The following is a 27,862-nucleotide window of genomic DNA, read 5'->3' as shown; positions in this document are numbered from 1 at the left end:
CTTTTCTTGAGCGGAACAGCATACTTAGCTTAAGGATCCGTACAAGTATTTTTATTTTTTTATTGTGTTTTTATTTCAGGGTTGCTCCGATGAATGTTCGCTCTTCTTTATCGACTTGCCATTTTGAACAAAAGTTCGTCTGATGATTGACAGACGTCAAACGCGTGTACGCGTATATCAAAGCAAAAGACGGGCAAAGTTTCATCGAAGAGCTAGAAAAAAAGTGATAAGAAATTCTAATTCTACGGATTTGGTGAGAATTATTAGAATATACTGTTGTATTTCCAAAGAAACTTCCCCTGTGGGACTCTTTCCCTTTCCAACTGCGGACGAGCAGCAAGTATTGCGGAGGCATCGTTGTTTGATGCAGTTTTGATTGTTAATCGAGAAAAAACTGTAGCCGCAAAAAGTATGAGGAGCAAACGTCAAAATCTGTTGGCTAGCGGAGTTTTCCTGCTGGCATTTTTGGGCCACCGAAGCGCTGTGAATAGCGTTGAGCTGACGTTCGAACTTCCCGACAATGCCCGCGAGTGCTTCTTCGAGGAAATCAAGAAAAACCAGACGGCTACTCTGGAGTTTCAGGTTGGTATTGGATCTATATTATAGTTATGTGCCTCTCTGGAAAGGAAGGGAGGGAAGAAGTCAACGGGTTACGTGTCATTATTGTAATTTTACGGTACCATTAGTGGGGGTTACTTTATCCGCAACAAGATTCTCATTTCGGTAATAGTAGTTCCAAAGCTATGACGTCCATAGAAAGCATAGGAAATTAAAAGCAGTTACACCCTCATAGAAGATGAGAATGACTTAGAAAAGTAGAGGGTAGAAGCACTGGTTTTGGACAGCCTAAGCGAAAATAAGTACAAAATGTAATAGAATTTGTAAGGCAAAAACGGCAAATGGAAGCTTTTAATCCATATTATTCAAAAAATATCTGAAGAAAAGATTTGCTATTCGTTCTTATTTTTCTAATATTTCAATATAGTTCATTCCAAAGTTTCTAAATTAAATGTCTATTGTTTCCTTGGCTCGATGCAAAGTACAAATAACAGGTTATCCTTTATAAAAAAGAATAATATCTGTACCTTTTCCTGCATTGAACCGGGGCCATCTCGGCCACATATTGAGCTTCGGTTTCTCAATAAATCATTCACACAAATTTCTTATGAGAAGGTTTCGCAACGAGTTAAAGAGTTGGGAAAATCCCTGGAATAATCCTTGGATGAATTGCCAAATTCATGGAAGAATTCCAGGAAGCATCTCTGGAAATATTACTGGAAGAATCACCGGAGGAGTCTCTGGAAGAATTATTTAGAGAAATTCTTGGAGTAATGGAATGGAGCTCTATTGGAACTGGTTTAGAATATACGGTTATGGTTGAAAGTTCTTCCTTAAGGAATTTCTAGATATTTTTTTTTGGAGAAATTGCTTGAAATTTCTTTAGGGGAATCCCTGGAGAAATAGATATTGTAGAGATTTGGAGAAAATTATGAATAATGAAACGACCTACTGAACTGTTAGGTACATTCCATCCCTCTTTAAATGCTGAAAGGTACATCACGGGATCGATTAGTAGGTACCAAGTTGAATAGCCATGTATTGTCGTTGCCGTTGTCTCTGTGGAGGTACCTGTTTGCAAATTTCCAGACTCTCCGCCACATCCAGTTTCCAAGGAGAAGAAACATTTCTCAAAATATTGATATCGGTCGTCGTAATTGTATGTCCCTCTGAAAAGACAAATCTAAGGTGGCATAGATTTGAAATCGTATGTCATCCCCTTGTCTATCGTCTTCTAAGCTTTTCCTATTTCCGCTAAGTAGTGTTCCTTGAATCTAACCTCGAGAGACCGCTTTGTTTGACCAACGTAGACCTTGCTGTTTCTACTGCAGCAAACAAATCAGTACATGCGTTTTTGGCAAATTCTTCCATAGGACATACAAATACCTGAATATCTTGATAATTATATTTAATTTGTTTACCGGCATATCGGTCTATTTTGCTCGAAGTAAGAGGGAGCGCGGAGAAGAAAGCAATGAATACTAGATGGATAGGTACCGAAAGGGAACGGCGAGAGAAAGTGGATTAGATGTTCAAGAGAGCATACCATATGAAACAGTATTATTTGAAACGTCCTTCCTTGTGGCTAACGTCCTCTATGGAAACGACTTGGCGTGTTGTGTTAGAATAACACCAGCAATACAGCCTTCCATAGGACGTTATGGCTTATATAAACCCATCAATAAGTTTCTTAAAATATTTAAAGCGGTTCAATAGGTGATGCTTGCACTACTTACCTGTCTTCGGATTGTGTTTCTAAGAGAACTTCACGGATTCCAGTGAAATCTTTGGGAATACCTGAAGAAATCTTTCATATTTTATGGATTTATTTTCTAGAGCAAATCTTCAAACACCCATGAATTTATTTGACCATTCGCTATTGCGAGTTAGAATCTTTCCAACTACGGTTTGCAAAATATTGTGTTGAATTTTGGTGAGATGCTCTTTCAGAAGTTCCTTGTCGGACTCATTTAAATATTTTTGTTAGGCTCCTGGTAGGCATAGCATTTTATGCATTATTTGAGAGGGATTATGGACGCGTGACTTTTGGGCGTGACTGTTATAGATATCTATTGATTCATTATGAGATCTTTCCATTAACTCTGATTTCAAGAAAGGGTCCGTGGGATGTTCGTAGAGCTTCGAAGGGGGTCGCAGTTTCAAAAAGGTTGCTAACCACTGTTCTATATCATCAAAAGTGGGTATCAACCTTAACGCTAGAATTATTCTTTAATTATTATTACTTAGATGAAAAAAAGTTCAAGGGAAAACTTTGTCGAAGACATCATCATCATAATTTTATGCATTTTAGAGTTATTAGAGATTAACTGCGGACAGAAATGCGACTTTTTTGGTATTTTTTGCATAATACACATGTGATCCAAATTCCAACATATAACATATATCATAAACCGAGTGACGCACCATATTTCACATATAACTGTCGTTAAGGCTAGATTTTGGCAGACGGTTTTTAGCTGTTTACTTTTCTTCCTCCTTGCACTCAATACATGCTCGATTTGTTCAATGCTGTTAGCACAAAACCTCATAAAATTTATTATAGGTCGACCAAAACATTTTTTTTTTGATTACCTTCGCTAGAAAACTGCAATTATCACATTTTTTCTTCAAATTAAAGCTTTGAATAATGATTGCTGAAGCCTCTATTTTCTATGTTGTATACTGCCGTGAATCGCAAGTCAGTCCCCTTTGTAAAAAGTAGGCATTGAGAAAATGGGCTGTGAAGTTTCCAAATTCGTTTTCCATACGAATATTCAAAAAATTCGAGACGATTAGAACATTTTCAAATCTTAATGAAACTTTCAGAGTTTGCTTTTCACTACGATATCCTTCCGAGAAAAATATAAAGATGAGCAAAATACGGTTCATTTTTGTGTGGCACGGTGCGGAAATCTGTAGTGGGACTGATTTGCGGTTACTTTTCATTATGGGACAATTTGACTTGCTGTTTTTTTCCGAACAAATCATATTATCTCATTAGTGCAGCTGAAAGAACATTGGAAGATATGTTGAAAACCAACCTTAACTCAATTTTGAAAAAAATGCAGATGGGACTGACTTGCGATTTACGGCAGTATAGTAGTCTAATCCATAGGTTCCCAAACTTTTCGAGTGTGCGACCCACTTTTGCGTTAAGCGTCTGTTTCGCGACCCACCAGGGAAAATCCGTAAATAAATGAGTTTGTTTCCCGATGAAATTGCATAGATATCTCAAAACGTTAAAAAAAAATCACTGAAGGATCTGTTAAACTGTTGAGCAAAATCTTAAAGCAAAACTCGAAAATATTAGACCTAGAAAAAAAACTCTCCATATTACAATCAGGAAAGAGGCATATAACCACTATGCGAGCTTTCACGGTTTCTCAAATAGTTTTACAGAAGCTTGATGAAAATTTTGCTGTCATCGAACTGTTCGTCAATATTTCATAGCTTTACTGTTTTTAATGGAGGTTTTTGGTAAAATTATTGATCTTATAAATATTTGCGAGACTTCAATGCCGATGATTCATCTTGCATAATCAGATTGATCATTTTTAGGAGAAATAAATAAATGTAAAAATGAATTGTACCAACAAGTACAAATAACAGTACAAATACAAATTTATCATGATAAAATATATGATCAGCTTTCTTGCTTGAAAAATAAGCAGCTCTCAATGTGATTTCGCAACTATTTTAATAATTCAAGAGGTCAAAATTTGTTGACTAGTAGTCAGAAATATTTAGTTTCAAGTTTTCGAGTTCGGAAATTCGGTAAATTAAGCGCTAACGCTCAGTAAAATTTACTAAAATACTAGCTTTTTAAGTGAAGTTCAACGACTGGATCTCCAATTATTAGAAAATTTATTATCTTTAGTTTATTTATAACTTCAACAGCTAGTCGTTGTAATGGTAACTCTTAGGCAAAATTCATCGGATGTTTCAGCTTAAGACCCCCTTGAATGGTGGATTTTTGATTGTTAGTAGCAGCCTTGGTAGCAACTGATACAACGCTTAACGATCATTGGAACAATTTGTTCAAGTGAATAAGAGAGTAATGCATAACTTGAAACCAGTTGCCATAATACAATGAGATAATAAAAAACTACAAAACGTATGCAATGTAGTGGTTTTTTTTCGCGACCCACTAGAGATCAGCTCACGACCCCCCAGAGGGCCGCGACCCACAGTTTGGGAAACTATGGTCTAATCTACTCTAATCTAAGCGCTTGCACAGCCAATATTGAAGAACATCCTGGAAATTCTTCTAGTATTTTCTTGTCAACATTAATGTTTGCAGAATATCGATGATATTACACATTTAAAATGGCCAGGCCCACTGTGCAAACTTGGTCTTGAAGATAACTCAAAAGTTCACGGCGATCAGATTATCCACTTATGAATAATGTGATAGACGTAAATGTTTGAATTGTTTTAAGGAAGAAACGGGGACAACCATACCAACCATCCCATTTCGGGGAAAGTTTAAATCGTTGGAAGTGGCGTTGCTAAGAATGTTAATGCACAATCCATTGTTGAGGGTGCTCTTCTTTCAGAAATGGGACACAGGTCTTTCTCCCTTATGTCCGCCGATTTCACCAATCATGTACAATCACAGTCCGCATGTAGTGAAAATCAGTAATTTTGAATGTATGTTTTGAAATATTCAGAAAACTTTTCCTCAAATTTGCATGACATGTTGTAACCCATTTTAGGATGAACATCATGCTTTTATTCATGTATGTTGAAATTGACCAGAAATTGAGAACTTCAAATACTCCCGTGCAAAAATTTGGGTTCACCCCTTTAAATACATACAACTGTTTGTTTTTAATTATGAATCGTGGTTTACGGCTAACCAGCCGAGTGGAAGTTTAACAACTACCGAAAGCTAAACATTACATATATTTTGCAATTGGATTAAATGGACAAATTGATGTGAAGTTTTGCGAAAAAGTTACACGAGCAACGGACTCATGTTCCGTAACCGGTCGTTTGAGAACGTCGCGACCCATTGGAAGCCCACACAATAGAAACCTCAGCCAGCGCAGTTGCTGGCTAGTGTAGTGTGCTATTTCCATACATAAAAAACAATGCGCTCTCGGGCTAGGCATTGGATATATATAGAAAGCGTTGTGTTTGGATGGGCATCTAATTCTTCCGAAAGAGGTGCACTTTGCGAAAGAGGACCACGTGATTATTGAGCTGAAATCGAATTCAGGTTAACTTCTGCGTTCATGGGTCCTCTCATGGCGTAGTGGTTAAAGCGCCCCAACTAGAGATCGGGGAGTCGTGAGTTCGATTCTCACTGAGAAGACGTGTAACTTTTTCGCAAATCTTCACATCAATTTGTCCATCTAATCCAATTGCAAATTATATGTAATGTTTAGCTTTTCGGTAGTTGTTGACATACAACTGTGTTTTGTCCATATCTCTGCACGTCCATATCTCTACACGTCCAATTGAAACTATCTATGGCATACTCGAAAAGCAATGAGTTATTCTTACTGCATATGTATTTTTCCAATAAACATTTATTTGAATTTTGTATACTGAATTTTTACTTTAAGTCGTGACATTTTTCATAAAATACTATGAAAAAAAAACATGGCTAATTTCATCAGCATTAATTCGACCAAAATTTCAAATCAATGTATCATTAGAATCGAAATCTTGTATTTATTGCAAAGCACTCACGAAATTTTGCAAAAAAAAATCTGAAAACTATTCTAAATCAATGAGTCATTCAAGTCATTGTGCAAAAGTTTGGGTTCACTCTTTAGTATGACTTATTTCCAAATATTTGATCCTTAAAGAAAGCAGTTTTTTTATTTCATCTAAGTATTTGATGTATTAAATTTCTTTCTATTTGTAAAAACAATTTACTTGAATTAAAAGTCTCTAGACCTGTTACCAGTCCTGGTATTATAATTTAGCGCTTTTGGAATTTGGCTATTGAAATCAAAAGAGAACTCGAAATGATAAGTGACCTTTCTTGCAGGTTGTAACCGGAGGGCAATACGATGTAGATGTGCAGCTGGTCAGTCCTACGCAAGAAATTCTCTACAAGCAAGTCAAAACACAGTTTGATTCCCACCAGTTCACTGCTCAGGTACGTACTTGCCTATTGTCATAAAAAGAATTCAACTTACCGGTTTTCGTGTTATTTTCCAGGCCACTGGAGTCTATGCCGCGTGTTTCAGCAATGAGTTCTCCACATTTTCACACAAGCTCATCTACATGGACTTCCAAGTGGGCGATGAACAGCCCCTGCCGGGAGTTGACGAACACGCTACCGTGTTGACGCAGCTCGAGTCTTCGTCGCAAGAAATTCACAAGAGTTTGAATGCCATCCTGGACTACCAGACTCATCACCGATTACGGGAAGCTCAGGGTAAGCAAGTGGGATCATCTGATCAAATGTCTGATATTATACAGTGGATAATGTGAACATAGAGTCTATTGGCGAGGAAGAGCTGTTTTCAGTTGGATTCAGAACATTTGAGGCTTTATATACGAATTTTAAAAATTGAAACGATTTTAGCACTTTTGAAACGCTCACAAACAATCTGTTCTACAATTACTATTTGATGTTTTGATTATGTAGGTTTAGACAGCCTAGTTATCATGAAACTCGAATTTGGTCTCAAATTTCTTAACGAATATCATTTTGACGAACTGGGATCATTTTTGTAATCTAAGTCAGAAATTTCCATATAACGTTAAACGTCTAGAGGTATGCAATGCCCTATAAATGTTACGTGATTCATTCAATTTTGTTCGATTTATACTCCATTATCAAAGTTGCCCCTAAACAGGAAGCCGACCTCCGATTGTATGAAAAATTATCCATTCAAAATAAATCTTATGGCAATCTATCAACTGCAATCGATAGCTAGGAAGCCAGTACTTGTTTTAAACATACACTACCCGCCATAAGTATGGAATCGCATCATCTAGTATTGCAACACCTCAATTGAATATTGCAGCACCCCAAAAAGTTTAGCATCACCCGTAAGCTATTACACTAATGACGCAATATCTTGGAAACCTTACTTTCTAGAAAGCTGCGGTCTTCAGCAAAGTTGTTCAGAAGCCTTACGGCGTTCATCAGCTGACATTTTTAATGCGCCATTTTGCCGCTACGTGGCGCTAGTGTGCATGTAATTTGGTCATATTTTAGACGGCTCTAGCTCATGAACCTGATTACTTAGAATGTTCGTGTCTTCAGCAAAGTTGTTCAGAAGCTTAAAAGCAATCTGAGGCAGCACTGATTGGTTAGCAATTTTGCCGCTACGTGGCACTAGTGTGCATGTCATTTGATCATATTCTAGCAGGCTCTAGCTCATGAACCTGACAACTTAGAATGTTCGTGTCTTCAGCAAAGTTGATCAGAAGCTTAAAAGCAATGTGAAACAGCACTGATTGGTTAACAATTTTGCCGCTACGTGGCGCTAGTGTGCATGTAAATTGGTCATATTTTAGACGGCTCTGGCTCATGAAACTGACCAGACCACTTAGAATGTTCGTGTTTTCAGCAAAGTTGTTCAAAAGCTTAAAAGCAATGTGAAACAGCACTGATTGGTTAGCAATTTTGCCGCTACGTGGCGCTAGTTTGCATGTAAATTGGTCATATTTTAGACGGCTCTGGCTCATGAAACTGACCAGACCAGAATGTTCGTGTTTTCAGCAAAGTTGTTCAAAAGCTTAAAAGCAATGTGAAACAGCACTTATTGGTTAGCAATATTGACGCTACGTGGCGCTAGTGTGCATGTTAATTGGTCATATTTTAGACGGCTCTAGCTCATGAAACTGACCACTTAGAATGTTCGTGTCTTCAGCAAAGTTGCTCAGAAGCTTAAAAGCAATCTGAGGCAGCACTGATTGGTTAGCAATTTTGCCGCTACGTGGCGCTAGTGTGCATGTAAATTGGTCATATTTTAGACGGCTCTGGCTCATGAAACTGACCAGACCACTTAGAATGTTCGTGTTTTCAGCAAAGTTGTTCAAAAGCTTAAAAGCAATGTGAAACAGCACTGATTGGTTAGCAATTTTGCCGCTACGTGGCGCTAGTGTGCATGTCATTTGATCATATTCTAGCAGGCTCTAGCTCATGAACCTGACAACTTAGAATGTTCGTGTTTTCAGCAAAGTTGATCAGAAGCTTAAAAGCAATGTGAAACAGCACTGATTGGTTATCAATTTTGCCACTACGTGGCGCTAGTGTGCATGTTAATTGGTCATATTTTAGACGGCTCTAGCTCATGAACCTGATCACTTAGAATGTTCGTGTCTTCAGCAAAGTTGCTCAGAAGCTTAAAAGCAATGTGAGGCAGCACTGATTGGTTAGCAATTTTGCCGCTATGTGGTGCTAGCGTACAGCTGAGAGAGGAGACAGCTGACCGACAGTTGGCATGTTTTCTTGCCTGCTTAGACTTCTCTCTTTAGTTCTTGGGTTGTGCACAACGGTCTAATGATCTTATTTTGGTCAAAATTTTTCACTCATTGTTGTTCACTGTGAAAAAGGTATGAATAAAAAAATCAATAGCAGTTTGCCAACACACGACTATATTTAAGTATTCAACTTTTTAAAATTTGCAGTCATCGAAAAACACCTAGAAAGTTTAATTACCTTTACCTAAATTCTGACGGTATTTTACGCTTTGCTCTTAAAATGTGTGGTTTTCCAGTGTCAGTTTATGACAGGTTCCCTTGTATTTTGGGAACTCGCAATCTAAGCCATCTGTCTCCTCTCTCTCAGATGTGCAGGTAGATTTGGTTATATTTTCGCGGGCTCTAGCACATGATCTTGACCACCTAGAATGTTCGTATCTTCAGCAAATATTTGGAAGAAGGCATTTTCTAAGAACCTGTTTACTTAGACAAAATTCAAAACATTGTGGAATATAATACAGTGAGGACCCGATTTTGTCAGCCCCTCGATGAATTTTAGGCTGACAAAATGGGGAACCTGACAAAATCGGGTCATTTTATTATGTTCCTGTTTTTCAAATTTCGACGTGTTAATGATTGCTTGTGAACCGCGTCAAGAACTTACATGGACTTTTAAGAGTTCATTAAAAAATTACGTAAGCCAAAATTTGTCAATTTTAGACACCCTTTCACCTCCACGTAACAACTTTTGTATAGAAAATTTTAAATTTTTCTTTGAACCGTAACACTATGTAAGACCCCCTCCCTCCCCTGTTGCGTTACGTAATATTTGAACGATCCCTAAGGGGTCGATGACCATTGGCGTAGCCAGGTTTTTTCATCAGGGGGGTGGGGGGGGGGCGTTGTCTTGAGAAGATCGATTCTTGTCATTTCATTCACGATTTTCACGACAAAACGATCATTATACATTACACTCTTTTTGCATGAAACATAAAACTATACAAGATACCCACCGTATTTTTTTTTTTTTCATAGTAAGCTAAGTAAAGTCCTAAACGCGTCTTATTTCAATGTTGAGTGACGGGTCTATTTAAAGTCTTGCAGCTTTAGCTATTGGAAAAATTCCAAAGATTCGATTCGTTGTGGTCCCTTTGATCGCCAATTTTGCTTTGTCCAGTAAAACAAATGAAATCAACCTGAGTTCCTAGTTATACATGATCGATGAATTATCTAAACATTTCTCACAGAACACAGAAATTCCTAAAGAGGTTCATATTAAAATTCCTCTTGATTTAGAAACCCCTTCGAAATAGCATAAATAATTGCCTCGAAGCTCTTCTTGGATTTCATTTTAGTATAATTCAAAGAATGTTTCATACGGAGTTTTCACATAATTTTTCCTAAATATGGTTTTAAAACTCAATGTTTGGAAATGGAATGTGTGTAAAAATATTTCTTACTGTATGAAAACCAAGAAATTTTCTTTAGTTTTCATGGAGCGCAGAAGTATTCATAAATTACATCACATGAAGTTGTGAATAAATCTCATAAATTATTCCTATACCATACCTAAGGGATGATTTAATGCTTCAAAATGATTTTGGTGAAATTCCTAGTCAAGTTCCTTAAAATCTCGTGAGCAAATTTTGAAGTTTATCTCTAGACATACTGAAGATAAAAATGGAATGAATTCAACAAGGACTGAATTATTGGAGTAATTACTTGAAAAATAAAAATATTCTATTAGAATTTTGAGTGAAGTTTGTGGTCGAGTTCAAGTTCAAGCAAAAATCAATTTTAATTTAGACGCAAAACCCTTTCGGTGTACCCAGTATGTTTCTGGAACAATTTATGAAATTATTGTTTGGAAATTTTTGAAAGAAAAGTTTCAACAGGAATCCATTGATTAATTTTTGAAATAGTATTGAGAGAAATTCTCGGAGGAATTCATGAATAAACCTACAAACATGTTTTTTTTGTTATAAACTCGGCTGTATGAATCCTGTTTTTTTTTTTTTCAAGAATGATTTAACTAGCGAGTTGCCAAGTTGCTAAGAAACGAAACACAGTTTTATGATACTTGAGATCGCTGTACATAACTCGTTTAATATTTGGCATATTAAATTGAGTTTTTATGGAAGAATTTTTAGAATCACCTCTAGAAAACACCTTTAAATTTTGTTGAGGAATCTCTGGAGAAATTCGAGGTACAGCCAGGAACGATTTATAGAATAATTTCAGGAATAATTGGAGAAACACGTTGGAGAAATATCTGGAGGATTATGAATGATATCTCGAGTGGAATTCCCGTGGGAAATACGAGGAGTCCGATTATTTTAATGATAATATTCTGCTGAAGACACAAACATTCTAAGTGGTCAGGTTCATGAGCCAGAGCCGTCTAAAATATGACCAATTTACATGCACACTAGCGCCACGTAGCGGCAAAATGGCGCATTAAAAATGTCAGCTGATGAACGTCGTAGGGCTTCTGAACAACTTTGCTGAAGACCGCAGCTTTCTAGAAAGTAAGGTTTCCAAGATATTGCGTCATTAGTGTAATAGCTTACGGGTGATGCTAAACTTTTTAAGGGGTGCTGCAATATTCAATTGAGGTGTTGCAATACTAGATGATGCGATTCCATACTTATGGCGGGTAGTGTATAAACTATAATTCTTTGAAAAAGCATGCATAAATTATCAAGTTTTCTTTGAAAAATCTATCAAAGTTACCCCGTTTTACGGTACTTCAAAATGCTCAATAAATGTTTATGAAAAAATCATGTAATTCATTTGATTCTCCACTCGATTTTGCTAGAATTTTGTCTAAGTTCCATTTCGAGCATTTTCAAGCACTCATTTCTACAGAGCACTCTCACTCAAGCACTGATTTCTAATGATTTCCTCCAGAATTATCGTTAATTTTTTCCAATATTTCAACGAAATTCATTTCTAAAGATACCTTTAGAAATTACTCCAGAGATTCCTCTTATGATTTTTTCAGAAAGTCTAGTAAAACTTTTTTTGAGAAATTTCCCAAGGTAGTTCTCATAGAATTTATTTATTCATTCATTCATTCTTCCAGGGAATTCAAAACATTATTGGAGAAATCCCAAAAAAAATCCGCGAAAGATCCCTAGAACAAATACCATAGTTAGGGTGCAGAACCACTTGTGCACTTTGGCATGTGGGGGTTTTCTGCACCGAATTGTCTGAAACGCATAATATGGCTGAATATTAGCTTCATAGCTTTCAAAAAACCCCACTGCCGAAGTGAATCAAAAGTGCCAAGAATAGGATCCAACGCCCTATGTCTTAAGAAAATTTTGTGCAAATGCTCGATGAACTCTTTCGAGGATCTCTAAAACTTCTGAGAAAGTTTAGGAGAGTTTTCTTGGACTTCATTCCATTCTATGAGCTGAATAACGTTTGACCATTTTTTAATTTGAACTTTGTGCAGATCAGTGGGGTGCAAATTAAAAAGTATTCAAAATAAAAGTGGTGTAAATCAACGTAGGTTCCCAGTAATATACACTACCCACCATAAGTATGGAATCGTTGCAATACTGAGTATTGCAGCACTTTTAAGTTTAGCAGCACCCTAAATCCAGTGATAAAATTGTTTTTCAACAAAAATAAAAAATCGCAGGGGCTCAAAGACGTATTTTTTAAGATGACCTCAAAAATACATTAATCTAGCACTACAGAATTACGAGATAATATTAATTTTAGGTAATGCTAAACTTTTCAAGGTGCTGCAATATTCAGTATGAGTGTTGCAATACGCGATTTCATACTTATGGCGGGTAGTGTATTTATAAAGGACCCCTAGCGAAGAATTTCCATCGAGCCGATGATCTATGTCTCGATGTGGACTCAATTATATCAACTAATAATATAAATTATTGGTCTTCTCAATTCATTGGTAATGCCCTGATTTTATCGCGAATAGACTCCAGTTTACATTGAAAGATAGACAATTTTGAATTTTAATGGTTCATCCCCCTTTAGGTCGCAAACGAGCGGAAGATCTGAACGAACGTGTCCTCTGGTGGTCGCTGACGGAAACCGTTGCCATTCTGGTGATAGCTGTCGGGCAAGTCATCGTGTTACGCAATTTCTTCTCGGAGAAGAAACCCAGTCAGATGAGCTACCAGCAGTTCAAGTGAATCCAACTGAGTTTGAAATATTAATCGTTTTTTAAAACTAATCTTCAAACAGACTGTTTCAGTTTGCGTAGATATTTTCACATTATTTTCTTCGTCTCTCAAAACGACTATTGCGTTTGCTCACACGCCACCGACACTAATTAGAAAGAAGTCTTGTGCGGTCTTCTCTTGTTTTCTCATCAACAACTTTTCCAATGTGTGTTTGTAATTAGCTAACGTGAAAATGTGCATAGATTATTACTTAAAAATGTGTCACCGTTAAACAAGGCCACCCCGTAGCTAAGGGAATATGGATAAAAAGAAATAAAATCGTGATTACGAAAATTAGTAATTGTAATTCTTTTATTAGATCATTTTACTGGGTAGGACAAAAAGAAATACATACATTTGCCTCCTCAGAACAGCACTAAAAGCGTAAAAATAATATAAACTAAAGCGCATGGGTAAGCAATCAAATAGCGCTGATTTTGATCGCCGGTCATAATGCAGAAGATACGACTGCAGCTCATGGTTGCAAGGAAGATGGCACAAGCTGCGAGTATAATTCCGAACGTCGAATTTAAAGCAAAGAAGACCCCAACGATTGAGAGCCAAACGATCGGTAAAATACTGTAACCTAGAATGCTGGCCACGGCCGTTATCGTGACATAGTTCTCCGTCGAATTACACATCAAAGTTATGAGAACGTACATCACCACAACGGAGATGATGCAGAGACCGTAAATGTAGCCGAACTGGGCTTTGCTTCCGGACACGAACAGGCAAGCAGCTAACGTCAGACAAAATGCGATCGGTCCCGCGAGGTCTGTTTCTTTGAAGAAATACTCAGGATTGTCTACGAGGCCTTGCTTGTGAAAAGGATTCAACACTGCCATCGACTTGTCCATGATACGCTGTGGATAGATTTCCAGTTCATCCAGAAGTGGAGGTTCATCAAATTCACTGGGTTCTACTCCTGCAGCACCTGGAATGTCGCCCGGAACGCCGAAAGCTTGACTCATTCCAGCGGACGGAATCTCTGGGGTGAAAATCGACGGCTGGCCGTAAGCTTGCTGTTGTTGTGGCGAAGGATATGCGTTCGGCGGGAAAAAGCTGGCATTTTGATCGAATGACTGGAATTCTGTTGAAGAAAGTACAAAGTTATGCTTTACCAGGTATATTGTCTACATTGACTCAAACTCATATTCGTACAGAGCAAGTTGGTAAAATACTATCAAATGTAAGGGGGGAGTCCTCTATGCTCGGACACTTTTTGTTTTTGGTGACATTTCAAAACCTACATTAGTTTTACCGTTAACTTTTCTACAGTCTAAAAAAATAACAATATTTTAAGTAAAAAATAACATGAGAAAAAAAAATAAACCTTTAGAATTCATTTTTATGGGGGGTCACATTATGTGCCAAAAATCGTATGCATTGAAATGTGTCTATGGCAGGACACTATTATTATTATTATTATTATTATTATAGAGTTTTGGCACTTCTCAGCAAAAAATGCTGGAAACTTTCACCTACCCCGGGCAATCTGTATGCCAAATGAGATTAGGCTCTGTGGATATCATTGGTCGGTTTAACTTATCCTAATGAGTCTGCTGGATGAGCTTCTCAGTTGTGGTGGTTCAGGAACCGTCTGACTATGCTGCAGGTTCCAAGAATCACCGCTTTTTGGATGCTGTGTAGGCCCTTCTTCAATTCCAGCTCGTCTAGGGACCTTAGGAGAGATTTCGGGAAAATTCCGGTCGCTGAGAGGACTACCGGAACTATACGGACGTCCTCTAGGTGCCACATCTGCTTCAACTCCTCCGCTAAGTCGTGGTACTTTGCTATCTTGTTAGAGAACGTTGATTGGACATTGTGGTCCAGCGGTACAGCGATGTCGATGAGTGTAACTCGTTTCATCCTTTTGTCGTAGACTACAATGTCGGGGCGGTTGGCACGGATGAGAACGTCCGTTATGATCTCGCGATCCCAATACAGCTTTATGCAACTATTTTCCAGAACCGGGTCAGGCAGGTACTTGTTGTAGGCAAGCATGAGAAAATTCACTCACTCACCCGAACGCCACCGATAAAAAATAGCAAAAAATCGGCTACTACCGAACATTCAGTGAAAGCTGAACCGTACTGGGTTGAGTGTAGCATGAAAGCGTCGAAATCGATTGTGTAAAAGCGAGAATCGGAAGGAACACGAAGAGAAGTGAATACCAATACACTTGTATCTGCGAGGCACGAGTGAACGCACTAAGCATCCATTCACCGAATGCATTGAACTGACTGAGCGGATTTCCACTCACTGAATCATTCCGTGGTGTGGATTGCCAGTCAGTGAACGCTCATCAGCACTCAAACCCGAATGCCACTCGCACGGAATCAGAATGTAAACAATCATTCGGTTTGCATTCGGCTGCTTTCGGCTTTCAGAATCGGTAGCGACTCAATCAGTTGCCGTTTTATGTTTCGCTTATTGCTCGCCGAAGAAGCGGAATGGGCAATGGAAATTGAAACGTTCGGCTTGGTCAAAGAAACGGTTTTCTCACTCCCGACTGTGCGTGGAAGCGAGTGAGGGAAACGCAAAAACTGAGTGAGTGTTTCCCATACTTGGTTGTAGGGCACAAGTCGATCCACCAAGTTGTGCTTAAGGGCAAGCTGTTGGTGCACAATCTTGGCAACTTCGTTGTGACGATCGAGGTAGGCTGATCCAGCTAGTACTGAACAGCCGGCAACGACATGCTCGATAGTCTCCCCTACTGAATTGCACTTCCTACAGCGGTCCTCCACGTCTTCGTGCAATATGTAGTGCCGAAAGTTTTTCGTCGTAATTACCCGGTCCTGGATGGCTACCATGAAACCTTCTGTTTCTGAGAAGAGGTCACCCCGCACCAGCCACGTGTTAGACGCCACCTAATCGATGTGCTCGAGCTCCAGTTGATGGGGGTGCGTTCCATGCAACTCTTTCTCCTTCACGTTGCGATCATCTCATCGACAGTTTTGATGTCGCAGTTCAGCTGGTAATCCTGCTGCGCCAGATGCAGGGCGCTGAAGCCGTGGTCAGCTTCGCATACAGCGCGGTAAGTTTCGTGGCGGTTCTGGTTTTCTACGAAATCTGCCCGCAGCTGCTGGATCTGGGAGACACATAGTGCCTGAATATCGGAGACGCCTATAGTGGTTATCACGCCCAATGGTATGAGTGCCCTAGTGTAGATGTAGTTGTGAACCTTAGAAGAAAACAATATGCACTCAGTCTCGAAAAACACCCAGAAACCGGGTGTAAATTTTTCAAATTGGGTAATATTTCCATATGCATTTTGATGAGTCTGGAAAGCGTGTGCAAGTTTCTTTGAGGAAAACAAAAACAAACTGTGTATGACGAGCGTATGCTAGTCTACGTCTGTTCAAATGTCACTAAGCTCTCTTCCTCCTGCTGCACGTGGCAGGGTGACTCTCTCAATGGACGATTTTGGGTGGCGCATTCGGTGCTTGGTGAACGCCACTCGTACTGCTCGTTCTATCGCCTCCAAGTCAGTCTTTGTCCACTTTACCACCCCGAAACTATACGTCAACAGGGGCACAGCAAACGTGTTGATCGCCTTCACCTTGTTGCCGGCAGACAGAAAGCTCTTCAAAATACAGTTGACACGAGACAAGAACTTTTCCTGCAGCTCATTCTTATTATTATTATTATTATTATTTATTATAGAGGTTTTAACTGGTGTCATTCGCCTCTGGTAAAAAAAGAAAGAAACAGATTACTTAAATTCTATCTAGTAATCGAGTTTTCTTCAAGAACTCGATCAATTTCTCCTCGTTTGCTTCGTTGTTGCTGAGAATAGTGCTGATATCCGCGTCCAATTTGGCTTCTAGCCTTTCTGTATCATATTTGCGACAATTTGCAAGGATGTGCAACACGGTAACCTCCTCCCCACAGACCTCGCAAACGTTGATGTCCCGTGAGAAGATAGCGCAATGAGAGATGTTGGTGTGCCCTATACGCAATCGAGTTTTTTCCCCTTCGTTCTTTGCTTGATTTTCTGTCCCGCCAAGGAACCGTTGAGTTCTTTATCCTCCGAAGAAGAAATTTCGCCAGTTTTCGAAGTTAGAATTTCGCCATTCGCCTTCCCAGCTGTATCTGATATATTTTTTTACTATTTTCTTCGCTTCCATCGCAGGGATAGGTATATTAGGTTCATTATCTCCGCGCCCGATTGCCGCAAGTTGATCCGCTTTCTTGTTACCGACAATTCCCACAAGCGCAGGAACCCAACATAGTGTAGCGCTTTTATCTTTGGTTAGCATTTCAGCTAGCTGTATCCAGGGATGATTTGACGTGCCGTTATCTACGGCCATTAAGCAACTAGCTGAGTCGGAGAATATCACAGTACGATCATTTTCTTGAGCGAGTTGTAATGCTACGACAATAGCGTAGGCTTCTGCCGAAAAAATAGAACATCCATCGGGGAGTCTGCCGTGGAAATCATCAGTGTCTGTTGAAATGCCAAATCCTGTTCGTCCACTACCGAACCGTCCGTGTAGATTTTGGTATAGTCCTTGTACTTTCCAGAGGTGATTTCTGAAAACATTTTCTTTGCAATTAGAGGTTGTTCGAGTGCCCTCAGCTTTGTTTTAATGCTCCAATCAACGGTAGCTTCTCGATCGAACCATGACCTGCATCCTAGACGGTGTTTTTTTGCTATGGGTGGGATGGACAAACCCGTCAGCTCATGAAAGTGTTCTAATGCTCTTACGACCATTGGTGCCTGGTCGTTCCCTTCTTGCGCCAGCCACTGTATAGCCCTGATTGCAAGAACTTGATACCACACGAATCGAAACGGCAACTCTCCGCATTCTTGGATATCTCCACGCTGAATCGTAGGCCTTGGATAAGTCTAACAGAGCTACTTCACAGTGTTCTCCGGACGTCAAAGGTTCGTGCAAGGCGTCTTCAAAATCCGCAAGGTAACTGTCGAGTCCTTTCCCATTCCTGAAGGTGTATTGTCGTTGGTCCAATCGTTTGTCCGCTTCGAGTCGTGTAATGAGTCTGCGGTTTACCATACGTTCCATCAGTTTACCCATGCGGCAGGACACTATGATTTTCACCATCAAAATTTACAGGATGTCTACTACCTGAAAAAACCTGGAAAACCTGGAATTATCAGGGAATTTTATTCAACCTAGAAAAAACCTGGAATTCTCAGGGAATTTTGATCATAATCAGGGAAGCATTTTGAGCCTGTAATGGTAGAATATGTTTACAACAAGGGATTTTTGCGTCATTATTTGTCAGAAAATCCTCTTCAACGATAAAAAACGATGAACTGATGGAACATACACTTCGTAGTTGCTACTCCGTGATCAATCTGCACAGAGAACCACTCAGATGAAGCTTGGGTTTTAGCTCTTTTTTCATCTTCAATGTACAATCACACTACCTTTGATATTTCTCGATTGATAACGGCGCCGGCCACGTCCTTATGTCCACCGGGGAGATGAAGGAAGTTAATTAGTTAGCCGTTATTACTAGAAAACCGGAGAATCTCCTGCATTTCCCACAGCTCCCTTGGAATTAGTAGTGTTTTGTTAGTGATGGATGAGGTATTCGACCTTATGGATACCACTGTGGTAAGCGGTTAAGTCGATATATTCAATTCTAGCGATAGATAGAACTGATGATGTTTGCGCCATAATGACACAGAGAGATACACGCAAACAAATTTTGTTGTATAATATACCGAATCCATGGTAGAACTAAGAACAGCACCAACGATTTTCAACCGACTACAAAAATCTGTTAACTTTACTATAATCTGGTACAAATCACTGAGCAGTGCAGTAAATGTGACCATGTCCATAGCAGTATCCACTACAAAGCATTGCATTTCAATCCATGACACCCACCGTAAAACACAGTGTGGTCAAAAGTATAATGCCAAACTGGTCAAATCCAGAGTCTATGAATGGAGAGTTGCGCGAAGAGACTTCTTTGAATGGTTGTTCTTCTTCGTCTTCTAAAACAGCCCCTATCTGTTTTGCTGGTCTGCTCGATAGGTAGACAGTTCGATAGGTAGATTTGGTTTCACTCTTCGCGCAACTCTCCATTCATAGACTGTGGTCGAATCTAAAATGTTTCTGGTCATAAATACTGCAACTGTGGTTAAATAAACCGAAGATATTTTCTTGTGTAGTGATGTTGATTATGTTTTGGTAGAGTTAACAGATTAACGTAGTCGGTTGAAAATCGTTGGTGCAGTTCTTAATTTTACCATGGATTCAGTAATTTCTAGAATAAAATTCATTTCAGTGTAGAGAAAGATAGCTATTAGGAAGAGTGTTACAAATATGTGAAAGGGACGGGCCTGGGATTGAACCCACGACCTTCTGCTTACTTTCCCATATTGGCGCATATGATTGGCAACGACCAGATTGTCAATCTCTTCTGGGAGATCGTGGAGACGCACGTCGACGGCATTGCTGTATATAGGCAGCGGGATTGCCTGCTTCTTCCCAGCACATTCCATAAAATGCTTCAAGTGGTGCTTTGTAGCTATCGCAGATCCAAATTCTTCACTCTGCATAGCAAGATAAACTACATTCTTGACGTTGTGCATTTGCACACTTTTCACCACAGTCATATCAAGCTTAAGCTCTTCGTCAAGGAACTTCTTGATGTCCGGAACAGTTGGCCGTTTCGGTAGAATCGATGTGTCTAGCACAATACAATTTTTACACGACACTGGCATAATTGCAACGAAAAATATAACTTTGAAGATTAACCGAAAGCCGTGTACATCTGCTCTGACTGAGAGATGGAAGCGTGCAAGCATTTTTAGTGTTTCTGACAAGATTTCTTTCAGAAATTCTAGAAAATATACTAAAATTTTATGAATCATGAAATATATGATCTAATCATTTTCTAGGAATGAATAAAGGAATATCTTGCAGATATGTTTACAAACATTCAGCCAAGAACTTCTACAGAGTGTGATTCTGGTTCTGTAGGAACTCAACAGAGCGTTCACAGATTCTTCCAGGAATGCCTGGAGAAATCAAGAGCAACAGTGTTCATCGTCAGCAGTACACCCGATTCTGTTTTTGCACGGATTTTTTTTACACGGCCGTGCAAAAAAAGTTTCCATACATTGTTTTCCGCCAAAACCTTAATTTTGCATGAAACGTCGAAAAATGGTGTTACTTTTTTTGCACGGTTTTTCAAATTTTGAACTGAAAACTTTTTTTGCACGGTACGCATCCCCCGTGCAAAAACAGAATCGGGTGTACTACGCTCGAGCTGTGTATAACAAACGAGCTTTGTTTAAGATGGGTATACTCAGTACACGATGCCATTGGTCTTGGGTTAATCCATGAAATATTCCATCGATTTTTTAGTGATCTCTTGATAGTTCTCTATGCACACTCAAGATTTGTCAAGAAATACTTCCAGGAATGTTCATGCTAATTTATCCAAGAAGTTCTAGGGTAGGTGTACCAGTTATGGCCATAGTGGTTCCCTATTTCGCCATACGTAATAACTTGAATGTTTTAACATTATGAAAAGTTTTTTTTGTGTTTTAGCAGTAAGATATAGCTTTTATCTTGATGTTAAAACATTCAAAAAAATTAAAAATGTAGAAGCTATCCAAATTTTGCATATGGCCAAATAGGGAACCACTATGGCCATAACTGGTACACTTTCCCTACATCTGGTTATATAAATTCCGTAGGAAGGATGTCACTTCGTGTTCAATCAGTCTTTGACTGTCCTACCCAGGTATTTTTGTGCGTAGGACATGTCCTAGCCTGCTTAAGAGCCAGAAGACGCGTGCAGAGAGCTAGATCCGAAGCCAGCATGGAAGAGCGTAAAGTGACCTACCGACTGGCCAGAGCCGCGTTCAAACTGGAAATATCGACGAGTAAAACGAACTGCTACAAGGAGTTGTGCCGGGAAGCTGACGCAAATCCCTGGGGCAACGCCTATCGAGTAGTGATGGCGAAGATCAAGGGCCCAGTTACCCCAGCTGAAATGTGTCCCGACAAACTGAAGGCGATAGTGAACGGTCTCTTTCCTACGCATGCTCCAACAGCGTGGCCGCCCACACCGTACGCTGACGTAGATGAGGAAAATGCCGGTATACAAGTGTCTAACGCCGAGCTGATAACGGTTGCGAAAGGATTGAAGCTGAACAAAGCTCCCGGACCAGATGGTATCCCTAATGTTGCGCTAAGGGCAGCAATCTTGGCGTTCCCAGACATATTCAGGACAGCGTTGCAGAAGTGTCTAGCGGAAGGCTGCTTCCCAGACAGATGGAAGGTGCAGAAGCTGGTGTTACTGCCAAAACCGGGAAAACCGCCAGGAGATCCTGCTTCATATAGACCAATATGCTTGCTGGATACTCTTGGCAAACTTTTGGAGAAGGTCATCCTCGGCAGGCTGACGATCTACACGGAAGGCGAGAACGGATTGTCGCAAAGGCAGTTCGGATTCCGTAAAAAGACTTCGACGGTGGATGCTGTTCGGGCAGTCATCGCGTGCGCGGAGAAAGCGGCCAAGCAGAAGAGGAGAGGCAATCGATACTGCGCAGTGGTAACAATAGACGTCAAGAACGCGTTCAACAGTGCCAGTTGGGTGGCTATTGCCGCAGCCCTACACAGAATGCGGGTTCCCGGATATTTGTGTAAAGTTCTGCAAAGTTACTTCCAGAACCGGGTACTGGTCTACGACACGAACCAGGGACGGATGTCAATTGAAGTCACGGCGGGAGTTCCACAAGGATCCATACTTGGTCCAACATTGTGGAACATGATGTACGATGGAGTGCTAACCTTGTCACTGCCGAATGGAGTCGAGATCGTCGGGTTCGCAGACGACGTCGTTCTTGCGATAACTGGTGAGACTGCGGAGGAGGTGGAGATGCTGACGGCGGAATCGCTAGACACCATCGAATCGTGGATGACTGGAGTCAAGCTGCAGTTGGCTCATCATAAAACGGAGGTGGTGCTGGTCAGCAACTGCAAGGCGGTACAGCAGTTGGAAATCAACGTCGGAGGGCACGCAATCCCATCGAAGCGCTCTCTAAAGCATCTCGGAGTAATGGTCGACGACAGGCTAAACTTCAACAGCCACGTAGACTATGCCTGCGAAAAGGCAGCGAAAGCTGCTAACACCGTAGCCAGGATCATGCCCAACATTGGAGGACCAAGAAGCAGCACGAGGCGTCTTCTAGCGACCGTATCATCGTCTATACTGAGGTAAGGAGTACCGGCTTGGGCTGCAGCGTTGGGAACCAAACGTCACCGAGATAAGCTGGCAGGTACGTTCCGGCTCATGGCTATACGGGTTGCGAGTGCCTACCGCACTATATCATCGGAGGCAGTGTGCGTTATCGCCGGAATGATCCCCATCTGCATCACTCTGGCTGAAGACATCGCATGTTACCAGCAAAGGGACACACGGAATGTGAGGAATACCATTAGGTTGGACACAATGGCCAGGTGGCAGCAGGAGTGGGATAACTCGGAGAAAGGAAGGTGGACCCACAGGCTCATTCCTAACGTGTCGGTGTGGACGACCAGAAAACATGGAGAAGCTAACTTCTTCCTGACCCAGTTTCTGTCAGGCCATGGATGCTTCCGGAAATATCTGCACAGATTCGGACACGCAGAATCTCCACATTGTCCGGCCTGTCCAAATATCGAGGAGACACCGGAGCACGTTATATTCGACTGCCCTCGATTCAGGGATATACGAAGCGAGATGATGCCAGAAACCGCAAGCGTTCTAAATCCGGACAACATCGTGCAGAACATGTGCCAGCATGAAAGCACCTGGAATGCGGTGAACAGGGGAATAACGGCGATTATGTCGTTGCTGCAAAGGAGATGGCGTGAAGTAGAGCGGGCGTAGCGTAGTATCGGTTAATAGTCGTCGGGGCGCCTGCAAACCGGAAGCCATCCTCCAACCGGAATTGCAGAACCGACCCTGGCACTTGGCCGACCAACGTCGAGTCGGAGTAGGCTGAGTCCACCGCCGGGGTCCAGCTGAGTAATTCGCGAAATAGCACCGGCAAATGGTCGTCGGGGCGCCTGTGAACCGGAAGTTTCCCTCCACCGGAATCGCAGGACCGACCTCGGCATCTGCCCGGCCAGCTTCGGAGTAGGCTAAGTCCACCGCCGGGGACTAGTTGAGTAGATCGCGTTGTTGCACCGGCAAATGATCGTCGGGGCGCCTATGAACCGGAAGCTTCCCTCCACCGGAATCGCAGGACCGACCTCGGCATCTGCCCGGATAGCATCGGTTCAGGAGATCTTCCGCCGCCGGGGAAATCTTCGTCGGAGTAGGATAGATCCACCGCCGGGGACTACTCTGAGTAGTACGTAGCGTATCACCGGCTTGAGTCGTCGGAGCGCCAGCGAACCGGAAGCCATCCTCCAACCGGAATCGCTGGACCGACTTCCGCACTCCACCGGCCTGTATCGAATCATGAAGAAGCGCGTAGCCGGAGTAGGCTAGCTCCACCGTCGGGGACTAAGCCGAGTAGCATCGATCGTCACAAACCAGTTTTGGGTCGTCTGGGCGCCAGTGAACCGGAAGTCATCCTCCAACCGGAATCGCTGGACCGACCTCGGCATCCAACTGGTCAACAAGGAGAGCTCGAACAGCAGCAGCGGAGGACAAGTCGTCGTAGAGCAACGAAGTGCACATGAGCGTCCAGTAGAAGATCAACAGAGCTCTGATGCGAGGCCAGCCCAAGGGAAGTATGCGTCGTCGCACAGAAAGCTGTCCAAAGTCCCGGCGAGATGTTCAACCGCCAATTGAACAAAACGCTCCAACAGCGAACTAGCAGAACAGTTAGAGGCTGAGATTGAAGAAGTGCATGAGCACAGCCCTCCCCCGATGAAGTTGCCTGATGTAGTTCCGGGGGAGATCGAGGCACATGAGCAGTAGGGAAAGTTTTTTAGTGGTTAAGCACGCCTAACGTGAGTCCCACACCGTGCCAACACACAACAGGCCTGGCTTTTGAAGCTTTTTTGTACCCTACTATAAAAAAAAAAAAAAAACATGTCCTACCCACTTCCCGCGCCACTGGTCCCCAATGATAGGTTTCTTAGGGAACTATAAGAGGTCCCCAAAGGAGCCATTCTAGTTAAATATCCATTTTCGGTCTAAAGTTGACCTGTTCATGACTAGACATGAAGAATGAGCCGTTGCACGATGAGTATTGGCGCTCAATTCCAATTGTCCCCAATCATAGGTTCCCTAGGGGACACCCGGTGGTCCCAAAAGTGGCCAATTCAATTAAATTCCCATTTTGAGTCTACAGTTACTTTATTTACGACAAGACATGAAGAAAGAGCCGTCGTATGATATGTTTTGGTGCTAAAAGAGAAATGTCCCCAATAACAGGTTCCTCCGGGAAATTCCGGTGGTCCCAAAAGTGGCCACTGTAGTCAATAATCCATTTTAGGTCTACAAAAGCCCTATTTAGCACGAGACATGAAAAATGAACCGTCGCACGATATGTATTGGAGTTCAATTTCAATTGTCCCTAATTACAGGTTCCCTCGGGGACATCCGGTGGTCCCGGAAGTAGACACTGTAGTCAACTATCCATTTTGAGTCTACAGTTGCCCTATTTACGACAAGATATTGTTAGGATTTCTTAGGTTGGGAACCACTATTGTTCCCACCTCGGCTTTGTCCTGGGACTCAGGGCCGTTTACGCGATATCGAAGGAATTGGAGGCGGAAGGACTTCCCTTGAAGATCAAAGCAAGGTGGACCGACCAACAAAAGAGAGAGAAAGCAGGGCTTGCGCTTTGAAATAATAGGCGACAAGAAAAAAGTTTAACTTTACATCATTCTATTCATCTATTCAATTCATCATAAGGGGGGGGAGGGGAGCGTTTAACTCAGTAATGGAGAAATTAAGGAAAGGAAAGGAAATTACTCACATACCGTGGGCACTTTAGCAGCTGGCAGGAGATCGGATTCCCTCGGCAGTCCGGGATCGGGATCGTCGGGACCCCATCGTCATGCTCTTTCGTATTTCCTCGACGTTTGGTGGGTGATACCGAAGCTCGACTCGATCCTTGGGGTAACACTTTGACGGGGAACTGTCTCGGGATATTCTGGAGCTGCTCTCCTGGCCGTCCCCACGACAGTGGTAAGTCCGGAGCTGCTGTCCCAAGCTGAGAAAGGGCTATTCAACGGCCCTAACAAGGTGGTGGCGGGATGCACACGGGGTGAGATGGTTAACACTTTCGTCTGGCCGGCCGATGATGGGGCGACGGAATGGCACAACGGCGATTGGATTCGTTCACTCGTTGAAAGTCTATCGGGATCAAAGAGCACTTTTTCACTCGACTCGACGACCGACACTTGAGTTAAACTAAGTTCACTACTGGTAGAGTAAAAGAAGATAATATTAGAAGTCGCGCACAACTGACGGTGACTGTTTGCGTTCACCTAATAGAGGCCGATTCTGGGATGACCGGCAGTTTTATCTCCCTCTCGGTGGGTGACAGTCAGCTGTTCGATCGATGATATTGACGGTTGGTAGCAAGTGGTAGCGGAGTAGGGATGTTCAGGATAGGATAACGGGGGTTTAAATTCGATATTATTTTTTTGTTTCGTTAAGTTTATTTAATACATTTCAAGTTCAATTCCAATTCATTAGTTTAATTTAATGTGCCTTTAATTCTATACAAAATATTTCAAATTGCGATAAGCCCTAATAATAAGAATAATAAGAATAAAACTATTTGCAACGATAAATTATGTACAAAAAATGTAACCTTTTTTGGAAGGTTACAATATGAAGAACGAACTGTCGCATGATATGCTTGGGTGTCAAAATCGAAATGTCCCCTATGCAAAGTTCCCCCGGGGCACTTGGCGGTGCCATGAGTGGCCAAATCTGTACAAGACTCATTTTCAATTTTACGACAAGCTATTGAGAAAACAATATTGCGCGACATATTTTGAGTGAATAAATTGTTTGATCCCAATTCGGATCCACTACCGGCACCGATTCCGGGTAAATGGCCATATGTTGGTTGTTTCTGGACCGATCTTAATACTTGGCGACCAATCGCTTCAGAATTTGATCTTCTATCTTCATGGGTAGTAAAATTTTGTTTTTTTAGCCGAGACCTTTGCTAAAAACACGTCATAATTTTACTGCATAAGACATGCTTCCGGAAATCCATATTATCACCGGTATCCGGTGGTCATAGTTCATCTCCATGGATGCACCTCAAAACTAGATTAGTTGACCCGTCCATTACTTCTTAAAGAATTGTATGTGACCATGGAAACTAATGAATTCGGCACCGCTCAAACACGCGAAGAGTGGAATCAAATCTACCTATCGAACTGTCAAACCGTCTACCTATCGAGCAGACCAGCAAAACATATAGGGGCTGTTTTCGAAGACGAAGAACAACCATTCAAAGAAGTCTCTTCGCGCAACTCTCCATTCATAGACTCTGGTGCATTGGAGATGAACGATAGAACGGCCTACTTTTCCTATAAAACAGAATCAGTGCTTCTTGAAATAGTCCAGCTAAAACGACATTTTTTCTAAATAGCAAAACATGTTGTATGCAACTCGTTGCTTTTTTCAGCGTTCGTTGTATTTATCCAACTCGGCGAGCCTAGTTGGGTAAATGAACAATTCTTGCTGAAAAAATCATCATTTTACAACTTGTTATTGCCGTTTTTATAAAAGCAGGGAGGCGCACTTGCCCTAAAGTCAGCTAATAAAAGAGTTGGCAATCAAATAGAGCATTAACATTTAGTTTTCAATAGTTTCATGTTTCAGTGTTGACATGTGTAGGAATATAAAATTGGGCCAATTTTAGACTCAAATTCAATACTTTTTCATTATTATGCGAGTAGATTGAAAAAGTTTATGATTGTCAAATAATAGAAGACACCTATATGACTTTATAATTTGATAGAGTATTTTTAAATTTAATGTATCATTTCTTGCATAACTTATGATCTCGCTCCAAAAGCCCCTAACCGAGTGTTAGCTGTGTTTTTAACGTTCAACGCTTCGTCATCTTAATCATCGTCATCATCAAAACTTGAAAACCAGTTTTTTTTGTTCAAAATTAAAAATTATTGGATGAAAACGTGTTTCGGTTGGAGAACAGAATACAGTGAACACATTTCCTTTAATTTTTTCTTGATTTTGCACAAAAAACTGCTTTTGAAAATACTGAAGTCAATGACGGATCCTGCCCTATTTAAGCAAGTGAATGGACCAAGATGAAAAAAAACTATCACCACTGGAAGATAGAACAAGATCTTCTCTTAATCGTAGCATTGTTAAATAATGTGGAAATGCATTCGTTTGTTTAGTAGTTCAGATTTAGTTTACTGATTCGATATGAAAACAGTACCCGGTACGAATATTAAATTAAGTCACTGTATGAGTTCGCCTTACCGAAATTCTGCGACTGATCTCCAAATCCATCGTATGCCGTCGATTGATTGTTTTGGTTTGCCCAGAATTGTTCTTCACTGTATCCGGCCATCACAGGATATCGCTAGTTAATAGATTGGCACCGCTGACAATTTAGAATTTTGATAATCAAAATAATCATATATTAAAAGAATAAAAATTGTTTCTTACCAAGATTAGCCGAATTTTTGTTGGTCAAAATCGGAATTCGTTTTCTTTTCGCTGCGTGAGTTGTCAGCTGTCAACAGCTGATGACGAATGCAAATCAGACTTTGTAATGC

The 27,862-nt window shown here is 41.0% G+C and overlaps 2 protein-coding genes across 2 annotated transcripts; one reads left to right on the top strand and one right to left on the bottom strand.

The window, feature by feature from the left end:
* The first annotated feature begins 161 nt into the window (after nucleotides 1-161).
* Nucleotides 162-13,458, top strand: LOC5575293 (transmembrane emp24 domain-containing protein 7). Its single transcript, XM_001655622.2, has 4 exons — nucleotides 162-582; nucleotides 6,560-6,670; nucleotides 6,733-6,952; nucleotides 12,964-13,458. Exons 1-4 carry the CDS (start codon nucleotides 412-414, stop codon nucleotides 13,119-13,121), a joined length of 660 nt encoding a protein of 219 aa, XP_001655672.2. The 5' UTR covers nucleotides 162-411; the 3' UTR covers nucleotides 13,122-13,458.
* LOC5575292 (protein YIPF5 homolog) lies at nucleotides 13,437-27,862 on the bottom strand. The gene is made up of 3 exons (XM_001655620.2): nucleotides 27,753-27,862; nucleotides 27,564-27,687; nucleotides 13,437-14,241 (listed from the first exon to the last, which is right to left on the bottom strand). The coding sequence occupies exons 2-3, from the start codon at nucleotides 27,652-27,654 to the stop codon at nucleotides 13,517-13,519; spliced, it is 816 nt and encodes a 271-aa protein (XP_001655670.2). The 5' UTR covers nucleotides 27,655-27,687; nucleotides 27,753-27,862; the 3' UTR covers nucleotides 13,437-13,516.

This window comes from Aedes aegypti, chromosome 1, assembly GCF_002204515.2.
Source record: "Aedes aegypti strain LVP_AGWG chromosome 1, AaegL5.0 Primary Assembly, whole genome shotgun sequence".
Taxonomy (NCBI): Eukaryota; Metazoa; Arthropoda; class Insecta; order Diptera; family Culicidae; genus Aedes; species Aedes aegypti.
Note: the sequence above shows the minus strand (reverse complement) of the source record. Positions and strands in the feature narration are given on the sequence as shown.